This window comes from Zonotrichia leucophrys, chromosome Z (assembly GCF_028769735.1).
Source record: "Zonotrichia leucophrys gambelii isolate GWCS_2022_RI chromosome Z, RI_Zleu_2.0, whole genome shotgun sequence".
Classification (NCBI taxonomy): Eukaryota; Metazoa; Chordata; class Aves; order Passeriformes; family Passerellidae; genus Zonotrichia; species Zonotrichia leucophrys.
Window position 1 is genome coordinate 26,845,067 of NC_088200.1, and position 19,816 is coordinate 26,864,882.

At 34.9% G+C, this 19,816-nt stretch overlaps 1 protein-coding gene across 1 annotated transcript in view; it reads right to left on the bottom strand.

Moving 5' to 3' along the window:
* The window catches only part of HCN1 (hyperpolarization activated cyclic nucleotide gated potassium channel 1), a 196,151-nt gene that overhangs the window by 81,726 nt on the left and 94,609 nt on the right, over positions 1–19,816 (bottom strand). Inside the window, exon 3 of the mRNA XM_064736283.1 lies at positions 10,142–10,303. Within this exon, the coding sequence (XP_064592353.1) occupies positions 10,142–10,303 (162 nt within the window). The remainder of the gene's footprint in view (positions 1–10,141; positions 10,304–19,816) is intronic.

Below are 19,816 nucleotides of genomic sequence, written 5' to 3' on the forward strand. Positions count from 1 at the left end.
GATTTTGCATTCAATGTTACCACTGTAAGTGAATATGGCATTTAAATGGCGTTTTTTTGTCTTTAAAATTATTAATGAGAAAGTTTTTAGAGTATGTTCTAGATAGTTTCTGGGCAGATGTCTATGTATTTACTGTGTGGGTAAGTAGCGAGCACTTTCTTATACCAAGTCTGAAGGATTTTAAAAGCAAAAGAGTAAAAACAACAATCTTTTTTTAAAGACTAGAAACCCTTCATGTTTTATTTATCTGTACACATGCCAACTTTATGTTTCCTCAAATCATGTTGCAATGGTTGAATGCACTGGCTCACGCTTAGAAAAAACCCAACTTCTACCTCAGATGTTCTATTTCTATTTAAACTGTCGCATTCCTTCTTTCTGCTCCCCACATCACTCTGTGTGTGTGGGAGGGTTTCCTTCACAAAAATGCAACAAGAGTGGCTTAGGTTTAGTATATTTTATTGATCTGCAAAGCATGTTTACTTAGGAGCAATACACTATTAAATCTAAAGGCACTTTCTCTCAGCATTTATATGTTTGCATAAACAGCTTCTTTGTCAAGATACAGAACGCAAAAATGCAAGGGAACCTCATCCTTGTTTATTCATATAACTCAAAAATTAATTAACTCGTTCATCTCAAGTTTTATATGCACAAAAGTGTATACAGCAGCAGGACAGTCTAGCTGCAAGAGTAAAGCCATGATAGTCAGTGTTAGAGAGTAACAAGAAGGTAAAAGCACATTTAAATAGTCTGTATTGCATCTGTGTTTCATATAGAGAGATGGTGGTAAAGGATAGGCAGAATTTAGGTGAGTGGCATGGCCTATGAGAGCTCATATAGAGACACCTGCATAGGTCCAACAAATTCCAGGGTCAAATCTGTCCTTACTTACTGGAAATGTAGCATGCCTACCCATTCTCCAAAATGTACATTTCCAAGGTGAGCTCTTGCATTTTCTTATCGCACAAATCTTAGTTTTATTTTACTCCCAGCAAAGGCTTTTATCAAGGATGATAAACTTAATTTCTGAACACCTGGAAAAAGCTATTAAAATAGACAGGAAACTTCCTCAAATATTCTTCTGTCAACATACTTCTAGCAACATTTAGCTGAGTTTAGGTTTGCCATAACTTTTCTAGTTGTATCTAAGAGAAAAAATTTAAGTCTTTCACTATTAGAGATAAGGCGAGGGGTATTACATGTTACTGCAAAGAGTGACAAATGAGTGGTACACTGCCTTTATTCCTGAGCAGTACCCAATTACTCTTTGTAAAACTGAACTAGCAGTCTGCGTGCACTCCACCTGAAAACATCACTCCTAAGTAGACAGCTGTTCAAAACCAGTCATGTTAATTCTCTCCCTATCTATACAAGGTAGATAATCCTGTTTTGACTGTATGCACTATTGTCAAAGTGCTACCCTCAACTGCAAGCTAACTTTATCGTCTCCCGAATATAAAAGATCAAGCGCAGTGACTAAAATGATGAATGTGATGGATTAGAAAGGGAGCATGAGTCATTCGTGAAGAATATGGGCATTGTTTTCTTATCTCATTCAAATGCCAACTGCTGGCTTTCTAAGAAATTGTTTCAAAGCAATTCTCTCATGTTAGCAGTACCCCAAAATACAGGGAATATTGTCTTATTAAACAAGGCATCATAGTGTATATCTCTCTCTGCTCCACTCCACTTCGCAGGAGACTGTCATGATTATTTTGTAATAAACAACAGTGATTCAAAACAAAGAGAAGAGATTAGGTCAATGTCAATAATGGCTTTTTTTTAAATTTGAGGGGAAAAGGTTTTACTTTTGCACCTAAATTAGATAGCTGAGTACATTATTTATGCAAGGTTATTTTGAGAAATACTAATAAATTTTTTATGATAACATTGCTTTTCCCCTCACATGAGGAAAAGAAACCCAGTGAAAATTATGAAACATGGCACATGGCCAGAGAAAGTCTCACCATAGGGCTTGGTTCTTTTCCTTATGCTGTTAATAATATCTGTTAAAGCATAAATGAACAAATATAAAAAACCAGATAGCAAAAAGAAAGCAAAATATATATAAAGGGCATTCAGTATTTTAAGCTACTGATACTAAAAGTATTCACTGCTTGCTTTTACAAATAATATGTAAACATTCTACAAACATCTAGAAGATATTAAAAATTTACTCATTAGCAACAAAATTAATAAATAAACATAATAAATAAGATGCTGTATATTTCAGAAAATATAAAGATTCTCCTATGTAAAATCTTGTCCATAATTTCTATTAGACTCAATTTTCTGAAAGTTTTAGGTGTCTATTTGAATTAGTTGAGGTTGAATATGCTCAAATGAGTATATTGTGCAGAAAGCAGGAAGAGCAGGAAACAGATGTATGACAGCAATCTTAAAGAAAATTGTCCTATATTTTTAAGAGAGACAAAGTACATGCAGCTCACACCCAAATAAACTGTGCACATCCCTGGTTTATATGTATAAAGAGTATGGGCAAAACCATTTCAGACACGAAGGAAAATTAGTAGGCTAAAACAAATGAAAGAAAATATCATGTTATGTATTTCCTACTTTTCCTTATGTTTTAGTAACCAGAAATGAATGTAAATTGAGACCTCCAGTTTTATAGGGAAGCTTTCAGGTTCATTCAAATTCAAATTAAAGTGAAAAATGAAATATTAAAATTTCCTTGGAGAGAGAAGTTCATAAATAACCAAATTTTAAAAAGAAATATTATAAGCCCCTCTTTTCTTCATTTGGGATTTTCGGATTCTAGATTACAGATCCTACAGACTATTGACATAGGTCTGGTAGCCACAGACCTATATCTCAAGTTTCTCATGTATCAGAGTGACTTGGTTTAAAATTATGTGAATCAGAACAAAGTATCTTGCTTTGATTTTTTTCCAATGTGAAATGTAAGCATTCTAAATGTGCAATTTCAGATGGCCATTTTTTCATGTCTAATTGCATCCCAGTAGAGACTTCTCTCCAGATGCATTTTAAATATTAGAATGAGTCAGATTTTGAATGTGTGACGTGCAGAAAATTCAAATTTGATATGGAAAAACCCATCAGGTAAAAGCAAAATCAGTGCTGTTGAGAAAATCTGATTCTGATAATGACCCTTTGACAAAAATATGGACCTTGTGCAAACCACATTTTTGTACAGTCTTAAATCATATGGATCATGAATTAGGCTGAGCATTTTCATTAAGGTTTGCAATGAAAAAGGGGAAGATTTGCTGAAGAACAGCTGTATAGGAACGGTATTCATCTGGATATGTCTACACTGGGTTTATTCTGGAAAACCTGGTCTGGCATAAATATTCCAAGAGTTCAGTTTTTGGATACTCCAATCACAAGAGAAAAGGCCACCCAGGGAAATCTGCTTCAAAGTAATTTTTTCACATTTATATTCCAGTTCAATCCAGAGTACAACTACATGTAGATAAACATTTTAAATTTAGAGAGCAAAGCAGACTGATCCAGATCCCTCCCAGAACAAAGGGAACACTCTCTTCTACAACAGAGAATCTGCTTTTGGCCATGTGGTGCTTATAACACTTCCTGAATATTTACTCCAGGGTAAATGTGGGATATAACATCCTAAAACATGATAGATCCAATTTATGTTTTTACTTTAGTTCACATTTTTTACTAAAGAAATGGCTTAGCGCACACTTTTTGAAGTCTGTTATTTTTCCCTTGAATGTCTATCAAACACAACAGAAGACTTTACAATTTTATGTGCAATTTCTTCTATTCTTTCAGGTGTAAGGCTTACATAAAATATATTGTAGTTTACAGTTACCAGAAATCCCTTCACAATATACTTCAACATTAGCATTTATGAGTTGTGTTGATTCTTGAGAGAGAAACATGGAAGCCAAATTTTGATGACAAATAAATGAAGTTCTTCCTTGCATCTGCTCCTTGACATATTTCTACAAGCTCTTTCAAAAACACAGATAAACCATGGAAATAAGTTAGAATCTTTTAAGTGTATCAACTTGCTTTTCTATGCTCCCTCTAAATGATTGTTTCATTATTCTCATCCCATATAGGGAAGACCAGCTTTCTATCTGAAAGAAACAGAAGCATGCAAGGCAGCCAACTAATTCATTAGAGAAGTCATCCTCTTTAGCACCTATTATCACATCAGCAACATAGTGCTACAATCAACACTTACAAACCTGTCCTAATTTAGATCCTTCCATTAGGCACTAATATAATATAACTACTAAAATAACTAGCACCAGCAGCATTAAATAATTACACCAATACCAGAGCATTCGTTTTAAGCATTTTAGTGAGAGTAAGGTAAAGTGGCAGGGCTTATGACAATAGCTGAGTTTGCAATGCGGAACAGTTCTCACAGTTGGTGGAGTTCTGTGATTACAGCTGGGAACACCTTCTCTGAATGACTATTCTCCCTTTTGAGGAAGCTATAAGCCAGATATTAAAGTATAACTTTCCCTATTTTTAAACTTCTAAAAAGTTTTAAACCTCCCTGTAACTGATTTTGTACCTTTATTTTTCTGTTCTTATGGTTTTACATCTGAATTAGCTCATGGCCTTTAGACAATAAAGTAACGTTTATAATCTGAGAAGACATTAATGGCAGAAATAATATACAGGAAAAAAAAAGAAATCTCAGTAACTGTAAGGCTGGGGAAATCTAATAACTGTTTTTATCTAAGTACATCAGAAATCTAATGTCAAAAACACAGTCTAAAGTATATGAGACATCAGAAAATGTACAGAATATTACACCAAAGAGGTTGGAAGGAAACAAGGAGTTTGGAAAGAAAAATTATTAAAATTATTACTACTTGCCATTCTAGGCCTGCAAAAGCAGACTAACTACTAACCTGTCAGAGAACAGAATAAAGCATAAGTGAAAACCTATGTGGGCTTCCTAGATTCTCAGCAGTTGTAGTAAAAATGAGAACCTGATTTGTTTTCCCCTTCATTGATCATGACACACTGAGTTAAATCAACAGTGTCCTCAGATACCCTATTTCTCTAGACCCCACTAGCTTGGCATAAAATTTTGGTACCGCAGTTAATGCATGTCCTCAGTCTGCATTAAACCTACCTTGTCATTTAGCACTGCACAGCCACAGATTTTTCCTCTGCACTTTCTGTTATGGAAAAACCACACAAATTAATGTATTTTCCTGAGCTAATATATTTTTAGGCCTATCACTTCATGCCAGACCAGTGAAACAGGTCATTACTTCATCATCTTAATGCAGGAGGAAGCCGACTGACCTCAGTGACTAGGTCAGTGCTGGGGGCAGGAGTGACCAGCAACTGAATTCCCAACAGCTGCACATAGAAATATAATTACTCACTGTAGATTAAAAAACCTGTGTGGCTCAGTCCTAAGGATGTCAGTTACATATTTTTGATACTGATAATTTTCAAAATGTGTTGTAAACAGAGTGTCTGACTTGAGCAATTCCACTAATTTTGATCCCAGCCTATTTTTGATTTGTAATTTCACACTTTTATCTGTTTCAAGATGCACTTCACTAACGAAATGGACATACATTAATATAAATATATGAGTAAAAAGTACATTAGAATAGCAGTATACCGCATCAGATCCTCGGAACCTCTAGGAATCAGGTGATTCCCATATGGTCCATATTTTTTAAGTACCCAATATAAGATTAAAATGTACTCAGAAACATTTATGAAGTTCTAAATGATGATTATCACATAATGATCAAATGCAGAAAAATCTCATGAGAAAATTAGCTTCCCTAACTGCTAACTATAGGGAAGAAAGTGCTAAGCTGATGTACTATCAAAAAGGACAAAACCCAATGAAGAATAACATATTAAAATAACTATAATGAAATCCTTGAGCTCCAATAAGTAAAGCAGAGATCTTACTGGAAAAAAAAAGTAATTGTGTAATTGAAAATGGTGCTCATAAGTAAGAAATGCTGATATTTAAAATTATAGTTTTGGGTAGTATACTAAATAGCTTTTATATATATTACATGTATGTTAGCATAGTTCTTAGGGCATTATAAATCCTAACCATCTCCTGCCTTTCTGAATTTCCCTATCAAATATTAATTTAAGAAATTTATTTTATAATGAGAGAGACTTCCAGATTCTACAGCAGAAATTCCCAAATTCTTTTACTAGCAATGCTGATACCATCAGAAATGAAGAAGGTCTGATTTCTATTGCCCCTGAGGAAGTTATGAGACACAAATGGGCATCAATACAATGCAAAATCCCAGGTTACTAAATTCATCCTAGAACACCCCAAGAGCTGTAAACAATCCAACTGCAAGGACAGAAAGGAAAAGACAAAACAAAATAAATCAGAGTACCTGAAGGGCTCTTGCTGAGCAAACATTGGCTGACTGCCAGAGGAAATGCCAGAAAAGTAAGGCATTCCAAAAGCTTCACAGTCTCTTTTGGCTTTTAAAAAATTCACCATTCCAGTTAAATTCTCCACTACACTTTTATTTCACGAAGGGAACATTATAAATAAAAAGATCTGTAAAGCCCCAGTAAATGCCTTGCTTAAGGGACCATATGTTTTCCTAACCGTACAACTAATTATTGCAAATACAGACAGGAACGTATAGGTTGGGAATCTTCAGATATTGTTAGTAATGACCTGCTGCAAGGTATGCTTCATTACAGGCTCTGATGTTTAGATAGCCAGATGGCATCAGTGGCAAAAGTGTCATCTCTCATCTGTACTTGCCTAGAAACCCTCCCCATTTAAGACATGACTGGGTGAGTTCATCAGCTGGGACCCACACACTGGTTTTGCAATTACTGCACCTGAAACTGAATGCAGAATCTTGGTTTGCATAGACTGACTACAGCAGAGGACCAGAGTGCATTTCTGGTTTTGTGTGTACCTAGTGTTTTGTGAGTATCTGAAAGTTTTAGTCTTAATTTTTTAAGGAACTACTGGCTCAAACTCTGAGGCATGACAAAAATGTTTAGTCTATGAGTCATTATAGAAGGACACTAGTCTAAAGCAAGGCAGATCAGAAAGCTGAGGATAAATCACACAGGGAGCTGCAGATAATAGGCTTTCTGAACCAAGGAGAAATTAGGCAGCATCATTAAGAAAGTCTGTGAAACTTCTTCAGAAAAGACCTTCTTTAGGAATTAAAAAAGCCTAGTGTTTAAAAAAAATTAATGACATCAAAGAGCTATATTCCCTCCTACAAGTAATTTACTCTTATTTTGTCTGTAATGGATGGGCTGGAATGTGACTTAAAGTGGGGGGGGGGCATGGGGGGCGAAACAGCTGCTACTTACTTTCACATTATATTTACCAATGTTCTTATTTTTAATGCCCAGTACACTGATATTCTGGAAGATGTCAGCTCTGGCAGTCATTTTATTGCAAGATGAGGGCCTAGGTTAGGAACTGCCAAGAGGTTCAAGCTGAGAGTACAGATACAATACGGGCTTATAATTATTATCATGGCAAAGAGTATAGCAATGTGATCTGAACAATTTTGTTGAACTACTTAGGTTGTAGGTTGGTACAGTGTTAACCAGGGGTGATCTTAACCCCTTTTCAGAGAGGGCTTTCAATTTTATCGTCTCCTTTGTGTTGCACTATGAGGTTTTTGTAACCTTTCAAAGAGAAAAATCCAACTAATTTGTTTTGTTTTAATTTCATTCAGTCACATTGTTCAAAAAGGCAGTAAGCAACCTGCAACCTGGGCTCATTTTCCTATTTCTCTGTAACATTAAATTTAATCTACATTATTTCCCTTTACAGTATTTATAAATTAAAACCATGAGCATGCCTTAGGCATTTGGATACTTTCGTGTATCAGTTCAGACAGATGAAACAGCTTTCAAGACAAGGCTTTTAAAAGTTCTTTCAGTCTGCTGCCTGAAGCAACTAATGTGCAAGACAGAATGGAGCTTTGGACTGGAAGAGTAGGCTGGGTTGTGTCAGTTGAGGAGACACCATGTCATCCTTCCGACTTCCTTACTTCCTTTATTAACAGATTATCTGCAAAAGCTTTGACTTGCCACTGACTTACATTTTGGAAAAACTGACTTTTTTCTGGCTGAGCTCACATTGGTTTAAATAAGTCTTCAAGCCAGTGACCACAATTAATGAGTTTAAAATTTTACTTAGCATCCAAACCCACTATCAGGTGCATTCATTTCAGCATCAAAAGTTAAAATTCAGAGTAGATTAAATTTTGACATGTTGCAGTATACCAGGAGAGTAAAGCTTCCCTCTTGCCAAAGCTTTTGCAGTATCAGGAATGCAAAACCCTTTCAAACAAGTTCCCTGTCAGTTACATTCTGAACGCACCAGAAAAACAGATAACCATCATCATCATCATCATCATCATCATCATCCTCCTGTTTCCACTATCATTTTAGAGGACTGATATCCCATGACAGCTTCACTGTCTTTTTTTAGTGTTAAAGAATTCATCCCCAGAGCCTGGAAAACAGCTAGGAAATGTCTTGTAACACCATGACACATGTAGAAAGGTCAATATGTTTTCCCTAAGAGTGGTCTTAAATATGCTCCTGATTCCAGGCTGGCATCCCACCTCTCTTTCTCTTGCCTCTGGCCTAAAAGACTGTCTATGCTGTGAACTTTATATTCAAATTTCTCCCCAATGTCCATTCAACATAAACAACAAATTCAGTTGCTGATAAAAAGAAATTTAGTGCTGCAAATTTCAGAAAGGATCTTTCCAAGTTTATGTGGATAGTAGAGAGAGAATATTGTTTCCATAAAAAAAGCCCTGAATGTGGGTAGATAGAAAAAAGGGTCTGAGCATGGGCATAATGTGTACAGCTTTCTTAAGATTGAATGTAGCTCTTAAGGAGCAGAGAGAATTTAAAAGTTTAGTGTTTTCTAAAAGTTAAATACTTCAATTAAGTGTAATCCAAGACTTCCTTTCATTTGCTAGCATGATTTTCATCCAGATCTTTAAAAAGCTGGTAGAAAATTTATGCTTTGTAAACATGAATGGAGGATGTTAGAAAGCAGAACACAGAATACAGCAGAATGGAAAGATGTGCCAGTCAGCACTATGGTGACCTACTTTTATTGTAGCAATCCCATTTTTGAAGATATGTCAGTATTTTTTTAGAAAAGCAGGCACAATGAGGTGTCAGCAAACATGCTGGTTATCATTAAAGATGTTGCCTGATGACTGCAAATACTTGTCTGTATGACTGACAGGCTTAGTCAAGGAGCTCCCACATTAATGTGCAGTATCATGTTCCTAAAGGAACAAATACTGTTATGGTTCTACAGTAGGAATATGTGACACTGAGCAAGATGCCCATCTACAATAAAGGTGATGGTTTATGGATCCTTAGATTGCAAAAACTGGAGAGACACGTACTTTCAGATCACCAATGAGAGAGCTGCTTGGGGCTTTTTGTTTTGGCTTTAGACCCATTCCAACAATTTCACTGTATCTCCTATAAAAATGTTCTGTATACTGCCAAATTATCTGACTTGATTAAAAAAAAAAAGTATTTTTCACAGCCATTGTCCTTTAAATAGAAAGTCATTACCCATCCTTATAAATAACGCACAGTCACATTCTGTCCTTGAACATTCTGTTCCCACATAGAAAACTATCCTACAACTGACTCTATTTATCTTATTTTACTTATAAAAATCTTGATCTGTGGGTTTGAAACAATGGATCATTACACAACTCAGAAGTTTACAAACTGAGGATAACATTACATGAAACTAATGCCAATAATCTACCTCCAGTAACATTGTGAAATTATGGCCCAAACTGAAAGCAGTGGTGAACTGGGTATTTCCATATTTCTTTTTAGGGAATTTCTTTTTTTTTTTTTTTTAGGGAATAAGGGGTTAATAAACTAGGATGACTTTAAAACTTAAAGTATTTTCTGGCTCACTTACTGACAGTGAATCAATATCATTTTATTGACCATGAGGACTACAAAACTTAGTTCATTAGCAAGTGAGCCAACAAAATATGAAAGCAACCTTGAATAAATTGCAGGGCAGCATATTACTAGGCATGTGTTTTTACACTAAATTCTGAAGCTAACTGTTTAGAAAAATAATGTTTAGAAAGCACAATGAAAAATGAACAATACTTACAACCATACCGTTTAGGGACACCCAGCAATCTGGTGGGAAATCCTGAAGTAATGGTACTAAAAACTGTAGACAACCATCCCAGTGGCACAGCAGGAGCATCATTCCAATCAGATTAAAGATTCTCACCACTGCACTGGCCAGATCGTATGTCATGTGGAAAATCTGCAGACAAAAATTACAGGTGATGTACATGTTGCAAATCAGAAATCAAACTCATTTAATTCTCATCAGGCAGCTTAAAGGAAAAGAAGTGTCATCCTGAACTTCTAAAAAAGGTGAGGTTTCTAAGGCAGGATCATTAATTTGAGCACATTAATTTTAGCAGAGAACCATACTGACATACCTGACTCTTGGCTACATGCCAGTGTTATGTAAGCTCATGAAAAAGGCATATATTGGATAGAAGTCACCCACTAAAGTGTTTTCTAAAAACCTCCTACTCCTTTCAATTGAAGCAAGACTCACAAATTAAAAAATACCTCGTAAAGCTAGTGATACCATTACTTATCTATGAGTTTGGTATCTAAATACCCAAAAGTTTTTGGAGATTTAATGATCCCTTCAGAAGATTAATTTTTGCATTTATTACCTTCTAAAATGCACAAAATTCTTAGTGAAGAATTACATTTTTTGTCTTCTACTTTTATACTTTTAATCCAATTTGTATATACCAGTCATCAATCAAAAATGACAAAAAGGTAGCTGATAGCTCTTAATAATTAGCATTTCCCTAAAATGCTGATAATCCCATGGCTACTACATAGGCTACTGCAGTAGATAAATTCATATCAATTTAATACAGTAAGTTGGATTTCAATGTGTTCCTCTGTTCTTTAGACACAAACCATTTACATCTGAGAAGTGTCTTACAGTAAATCACACGTAAAATTCTCAAAAACAACAGAGACATTTTTAAGTTTGTCATGGGCAAATTTGCTGGACAGAATTTGCATAAAGAGCACTAGTCAGCTGTTGATATAGTACAAAAAAATGGATTTAGCATTGCTCTGCTATATTGGTTTTAATGTACTTCCAATCTATAAATACAGACATATTTCATACTTCTTACACAAGTCAACCAACTAAAGATAAATATATGACATTTTAATATGCATAATTATCAGGAGTTATATTCAGAAACTAAAGAATGTGAAGTTGGTGTTGCATAGAATTTTAAGTATAAAATACTGTTTAGTAGTGTGACTAGACATAGAAACCAGAGGATTTAGGACTGAAAACATCAGATGGCTGGAGATATATGGGCATATTGGTTCATGAAATTTTGCATATTTAAATAAAATAAAAATCACACATAAAAGAGGGAAAGTCTGTGCCTTAAATTTTACATATCTAAACTAAAAGCAGAGGTAAAGTATCCACATTGCAAATGAGTGCAAGTACAAATATGGAGAGCACATTGTGGTGTCATTAACTTTCTGTTCATGGGAGTTGGTTGTTGTTTGAAAATGGCAGTTTATATTCTGAGTCCCAAAATGCAAAACCTGCATATTAGAAACATACTTCAGACACTAACACTGTGTACAAAACATTTTTTTCAGTCTAGAGGGTTTAAAGAGAATGCATTCCAAATTTCAGTTCAACAGTCATTGGAAATAGAGGCTGGTAACATAAATCCTATCCAAACACCATCTAGCTGCTGTCAAAATTGAGAAGATAACACTGATATTTAGGAGTAGGAAATGGAAATAAAGAGTCGCTATTATGCATTTTTCTTGCTAAGCAATGGATTTGTGTTACAGGCATTTCAATAGCTTCAGTTTCAGTAGCTGTTACAAACCAAAACAGTGGATGTGGGCACAGAAATTATTTTATTTTGAAGAACTGGAAAAAATAGCAAGGATTTCTACTGGTTTGGAACACCAGCTCTCATTTGGGTTGTACTTTGTCAACATGGTTCCTATACTACAACTGCAAAGAGAAGGTAATCCCTGATCACACGAAAAGTGTTGGAACTTTTTCCCTCAAGTTTTCCATTAGGCTTTGCAGTAAGAGACCCAGGGAAAGACCTGATTGTCAAAACTCTCCAGAGTTCAAAACCCAGCAATCATATGTACCCAAGGCTCCGCATCCTCATCCTGACTCTGCATCTATGGGCTTAGGAACTGCGTTGCTGTGTTTGGGCTCTTCCAGGACTGTCTCATCTTGTCACTGTTTTCTTCAAAGTCTTTGCATTATTAGCGTGCCTCTGCTAAAATGGCCACATACTGCAAGAATGCTAAAAGGTTGGAAATGTTGTATGAACCCAAATCCATCAAAGGAAATGACTGCCAACAGTCTGTGTACAGCACTGCAAACTTCCATCATCTCTGAAACTTTGCTCCAGAAGTAGCTTCTGTGAAGCTTAGTGTTAAAATGTTGAAAATGCTTGAACATATCCAGGATATTGTCTAGACTGCATAACATGGTAATATTTTATCAGCATTTCAAACATACCATTCTTGCTTATCTTTTGCCTATTATAGCCTAATATTTCTGTAGTCTATCCTAATAACTGTGATGCCTCTGTGCTAAATAATTAATCCAACAGAAAAACCTTAAGCAAGTGTTAGAAAAACATTAAAAAAAGTCTTTGCATACCCACTCTGCAGTAAATAGTATCTGACAGTTTTTCTTCAAAAAGGAACTTATGGAAATGTGTCTTTCGTTGGAAAAAAAAATTAAATACTGCAAGCATACATTGTTCAATGTAAACAATAATATTTGCTTATAGTATTGTATTGACATATTTACACTTAAGGGGTGGGAGGGGTGGGATGTGTTGATTTTTTTAGACTATAGCCAAAATACCCTGTGGACTGAAGTCACATACTGCATGTTTAATGTTCTTCCATTCAGGAATTGATTGTGATACCATGAAGTATGGAGGACGAGGAGAAGAAACCAGATTTTTATAGCATTTATTTGGTAATCACAAATTACAATTCTTGTATTAATGAGATAAACCTCATTAAGACTACTAGGAGATATGTGACGTGTAGTTTTCTCAGAGATAAAGTGGAGGACAGAAAACTAATGCCATTCATTCGAGGAAATGGTGGCTTGCCCATCAGCTGGTCTTCCAGTGGGATAGAAAGAAATACATGAAGACCACGAATCAGTTTACCTTGATTTTGCAGAACAGGTACTGTGTACTGTGTACTGAAATCTCTCTATTTCAACAAGTTTTTTTAACAAGATACTATTCATAACAAAAATAATTCAAGCATTTGCACGCAATTAAAGTTAAGCTCCTAAGCCCTTCACTCATGTAGTTAATATAAATGCTTGGATATCATTAAACATTTACCATGCAAAAATGCCATGCAAATAAGAGGAAATTACACCTGCAAAATCCATTTGAAAACCTGGCCACTTTATTTACATTCCAAATTTCATACCTAAATATTTAGTTTAACTAGAAAGACAGTAAATTTTGGATGACATATTTCTAAAAAAAAATTCTAGAATTACTTAGGATTACTGCTCATGAGAAAAAATTAAAATCCTCCTGAGAACTAACTGTTCCCACAGTTTTGTTTCATATAATAGGAAAAGCTTCATAAATATTTCTCCTTTTTAATTACTACTCAACTTCATTTCAGTTTTTGTTATGTTTTTCTGTATGCATTTGGCTATAGCACTGTCATTTTTCATAGTTTCCAAATACTTGAAAATTTAAAAAATCTAGCCTGTGAACTCACTTCTTTTAACTCATAATTTCTTCCTTGATTAATTTTACAGGATTTTATCATAGCCTGGAAACCTTTTTTCCTGAATAACTGACAATGCCTCGGACAATGGCTGAAATGGAGCCACAGATTAACAGTTTCCAGTCTTTTGGCACAATATTGCTCCCACAGAATAAGAAATTGCTAAAGAAGTCAGACTTCACATGTTTTATCTCAGTTTTCACTCACACTTTATTAATGACCCTTTTTATTCCCACATAAGAAGCAGAAAGCAGACTACTCCTTTCTCAAATTTGTAATGGAGTGTATATATCATATTGGTCCTGCTAACTTTGATTTTTGAGCCTGAGATGGAAAAACCTTTCCAGTCTTACCAGCCCATATGCTTAATTGCATTTTAGGGCTGTCATTTTAAATTAGTAGCATACGTATTGTTTAACCAAGCGAACACAAAAGCTGTAGAACTGCTGTCATTCATGCACAGGTTGCCTCTTCTGCATTCTGGTAATGTAGTATTCTGGTAATGCAGTATTCTGGTAATGTAGTATTCTGCATTCTGGGATGTAGTATTTGTTTAGTTATGATTTTTAGTTCAATGCAGAATCACACAATCATAGAACCATAAAAAAGATGGAAAAGACCTCCAAGATCAGCAAGTCTAACTTCTGCCTGAACACTACCCTACCAACTAGTCCATGGCACTAAGTGCCACATCCAGTCATTTCTTGAACACTTTCAGGGATAGTTATTCCACTGTCTTTGATTTATAGGTTCAGTTTATCTAAAAATTAATTTTTATAAATCATCAGAATTTAATTCTGATTAAATGAAGAAAAAAAACTTTGGAATCTCCTAGAAAAAGAAATGTATTCAAATCTCACGTCATTGAGTTAATGCAGATACCTCTTCTACTTCTCAGAAGTACTAAATGTGCTTAGCATCACAAAGCTATCTCAGGTTTAGTCTTCAAATGGAGACCTGCAAACCTGCTGGGGCCAATATGAAATGGCACTTGCACCAGGAGAGCTGAGGAGTCTGGAATCTTAAACAGCCACAGCGGGGAAAAAGGGAGAGCTGCTCATGTGCAGCTCTGGAAGCCATGCTGAAAGCTGTGCTTCCAGCAGTGAAACTCCAAGCTAGACTGCAGGGCAAAATAACAGCTATGAAAGTGACAAGGGTTTTTTGGATTCTGTTTCTGGGTCAGCCCAAAATTATTAGTTTTATCCCTCAGAGCACCAACTAAACAGAGATTAAAACAGTAGGATCTGAATTCTCCTATCTGAGCTGAATGTTTACTTTTAAGATGGCAGCTGCAACAAAGCTGCCTCTTTTTGCGCATTCATCTCTCAATCTTCTTTAAACCACGAAAGGCAACCATGGCTTTTTTCCTTTATCTATTTCATATTTGACAAATCAACTTCAAAAGATATTCTTCATAAATATCACTTGGGATACCACGGGTCTGATTCAACTCCTACCAAAGCCAGTTTCTTTGAGAACTGCAGGTTATCACACTCTACACTGGAAATACATCTGCACAAGCAGATGTAAACACGTATTGATTGAAATTCCTGGCTATGCCCTCAGGGTAACATTTTACACTCAACTGACTCCTGATATGTGTGCCTAATTTTATGATAAATAATTTATCATTGATAATTCAGTAGTGGGAAAAGGTATACAGCATTGTTTAACCCAATTGTATTTGTGACCTTAAGCTGATGACAAATGCAAAGATCTGCTTCTGCTTGAGCTGGCCCTGAAGGGAAAACACCAGTGATTTCATAAACAGAGCAAACTATTTTTAATCAAACATATTCAGAAAAAAAAGAGCTGAGAATGGCCTATTTTATGTGACCTTTAAAATTTGTTACTTTCTAGATGGAGTCAGTCTGACATTAGGTTTTATAATAGGAGTCCCATTTATTCCAATTCAAGTAAATGTACAAATAGAAGCCAGCATCTGCTGATCAAAAAGAACAGAACAACAGAATAGAAATGTGACAGGTTAAACCTGAAAGCATTAATAGAACTAGTCCTTTGCTGAAGGACTATTTAGGCAAGACTTGAAAAGGTCACATATAACCAGAAAGCAATATTTATTTACCATATTTAAGTCCTGCAATATTTATTTACCATCTATAAATTCTGCAAATACCATATAATACTGTAAATTGGCGAATGCTATACTAAATATTAACTCTCACACAGAGGTCATGACTTCACTCTCAGAATGTGTGGTTTGGTTATCCTCATGTGATAAATGTGTGGGACCTGTCTTGACATCTAAATACAGAGTAGCAGTCACTTTATCTCTACAAAGAAAAAAGCAAGCAAATGACAAAGGATTCAGGATTCTGAAATAAAATCACCAGTGCTAATTCTCACTTGTTTCTACAGAGGTGGAGGTTTCATTCATCACTTATACTGATGACATGAAGTATCTTATTAGATAGACTAAGCATTTATCTGAAATGAAGCAAAGTAAAAGCAAACCAAAAACATTTCACAGCTGTCAGAAAGACATAAACATAGAATACAAACAGCCTGCCTCTGTAACAAAGTTCAGCTGTAACCCTTCTTAAGTCATAGTACTAAACTGAGTTGAGCATATGGCAAATTACACTGGAACTTGAACATGAGCATAGAGACTGATAATTTTGGCAGCTAGAAGTGTAGGTCTGCTCCCACTTCAGCATTATTTCAAGCATCAGCATCACCTGAGCTTCAGCTCAACTTCTTGATGGGTCAAATATTTCCTCTGACAGCATCACTGAACTCAAGCTGGAGACCTCTGAGCACGGAGCTGAGCTAAAAGGGACATTTATTTTCCTTCATAATTATTTAGATCTTAAAAAGAAGGCAGCTAGGAGATGTAGCCAGTCTGTAAATGGTCCAAAATATTATTTTAGATTTTTCTTACTAGCTGAGCAAGAGGAACTGTTTTATTTCTTTTATTAATGTGAGGATGTACTTTGGCAGAAACAAGAGAAGAGAAATAAGTTATTCCCCTTCAGTCTTTGCCAAGGCAGGGATTCCCAGTATGCTAAAAAGGCAGTTGAACAAGCAATGTGAATCCTAAAAAATATCACTGCTTACAACTTTTCAAATATCAGATACCTGACTGCATCTTTAGAAATTAGTATCAGATTCTGAAGTCTATATACCCCAATTTTAACACAATTATACAAGCAGCTTTCATCATTAGTGGATCTGAAACAAGCAATAAATACCAGACTTACATTTACCAAGAAATCTACAATAAAATATATCTAAATGCAAAGCCAATGCAGGGAGAACCTTAGGAAGTAGCAAATTCTTCACAAAAAATGCACACTTGATAAAATTTTTCTACAACATTTTTGATCATTCAAGTCTCTCAAACCCTGAACCCAATTTTATTTTCATTTTTAGGCGTAACTTTGGTAGCAATTAGACTCTACCCTCAGCACACTAGGCCTTTTCCAAAGAGGTGGGTATTTAGGAGAGAGAACAGAGCAGTGCCCTGACTGTACCTTACATTGAAATGAGTGGAAAATGATCCAGTCCACTGGCCCCTGGATCAAACGGTGCAATTCAATCAAAATGAATAAATACAAAGCAGTTACAATGCTTTCTGTGCATTTATAAATATTTTTACAATCATCATTGTACAAATGGGACACATATAACCAACTTCTTTCAATCTCAGTTTTTTCCTGACCTTCTTTTAAATTTTTTTTTAAGGTAGTAATATTTTTATCTTCCCATCTCTGTGAATACAAAATGAAATCAGATACTTTTCCATAGTATGTTAAGTACCAGAAGATTGGATGTACAAAGAAATTTGGAATTTTTTACATTTACAAAAACTGTACCTGAATCAAATGTTGTAAAACAAATTTTTCAGTAGATCTGTACATCACGCGTCTCAGCAGATGCAGATTTGGGAAGCAAAGGAAAGTGAGTGTAGAAAAGCAGAAAGTTTTCTCTTTTGTGATCCTAACTCCTCCTCAAAGCATCACTTTGAGATTTCAGTGGATGGTTCATTAAGCACAGTTCTTTTTACGTGATGCCTTCTCCCCAACTCACATTGCCACATAGCTGAGTTTCAAATCAATTGTCCTAATTATAATGTGGCAGTGTAATGATCTCATTGAAGACAATAGAAATAATGAAGAATATTTCTTCTGGGGAATTTAAGCTGATGTCTTTCTGAAGCTGATGAGGTTAATCTTCCAAACATGGAAATAATGGGCAAGGAATTGAAAATTAAAGTAATTATGTTAAATTTCCTGTGGAATAAGTTCTGAGATGAAACTGGTTCTAAATGCTTTTTTTTAATAGTATGCAATACCTTCCTTTTGAAAAGCCCAAGAAATGTTGCTTTATGTGGCACAATTGTTTTAATGTTTATAAATTTGAGTTGTTAAAAATAAATTTAAGCTGTGAATGAAATATGTAAAATTCCATACCATATTGGAATCTGAATTTTGCTTTTGCTAGTAATTTAATTGATGTGTTCATAGGTCAATAGTTACAAAAAAAATCCAACACTATCAGTACAATTCAAGGTAGTTGATTAGGGCACAACATTGCATGAAATTTGGAACTGTTCAACAGTTGAATGCTTAAGGCCCTAAAGACATGAAATTCATTTGCTCTGCTGAAAATCTTACAATAGTCACTCACATATCATTGTAACTCAAAGGCATAAAAGTCCAGGAAATAACATGTAAAAGTACATATGTGAATAAATAACTCTTCCAGGAAGGAATCAGTGATTTGTGATCTAAGTCAATGTTTCACAATATTGACAAATTATTCTAAAAATTATATAGCTAATTGAATGAAACTATAGAGAACCTTTTCTGTAGGAAGTGAAGATCATTGTGCAAAAAAAAAAGTTTACAGTTAAAATCTTACTGCCACTAAAAGTCACATGGAGGACATCTTTTAGAGTTTTAAAGGTTTAATTAAAAAGATTGCTGGGCAGGTGCAAAGAACACACCAGAATTAAAATCTTAATACCTTGCCTCAAAAATCACCAGCAGAATTTAGGAATTCAGTTGCATGATAAAGAGCAACATACAGCCAAAGAACCAAACCAACAAACAAAAACAAACAAACAAAACCAACACAAACAAACAAACAAAAAAAACCACCAACATTTTAAAGAAGCTGCTTTGGAAATTTGTAAATGAGTCTCTTTTCAAAAATACTATGTTTATTTGGTTTAGTACATAAAACTACTTTGAGCTGAATTATTCATATGCTGAATTATTCTATTTTTCTGTGTTCAACAACTGATAAATACATGACTATCATTATTAGGAAAAGTGAGAGTATGTTTGCATGCACACGAACATGATTTGCTCACAGCCCTTAATACTCAACTTTTCTACAGATAGCCTGTCAGCCTAAAAAAGTGAGAGATTGAGAAAAAAAATCTGAAAGACAAAATAGACATATAGGTAGTATTAGAAAAGAGGAAATATAGTAAGAAGAAACAAGTGTTCTTTCATGGTCTTGTTTGGGTGTTGTGTCTGATGGTTAAAATTTTTTTTGCATTCAACACAGAATCAACTTAAATTTTACATTTTAATGCTAGTGATTTTAACAGACTGATGAGGGGCTCATGTGTCTAGACTTTTTCCACTGTTTTTTGATAAAATAAATGAATATTAAATAATTAAAAACATTTAACATGGTCATTTTATTATGCAAATGTATTTTGAAAAATAAAACTGCTTAAAAAAAAACTGTTAGTGTGTAGCAAGCCTAATGTGCAAGTTCCTCTCACAGTTTACTATAATACAATCTCTCAAAGTTTATGTTTGGTAACTTTTTTTTTAAATTATTTTTTAACTAGCCAACCTCATTAAACACAATGCCTAATGGGAATAATGGAAAAAGATAGACCCACTAGACTGCACTTTCCAAAAGCTGACTCTGGTTCCTCTTGCTGACATTGGAGTTACCCCAGGTGATCACCTGAGGTCTCTCT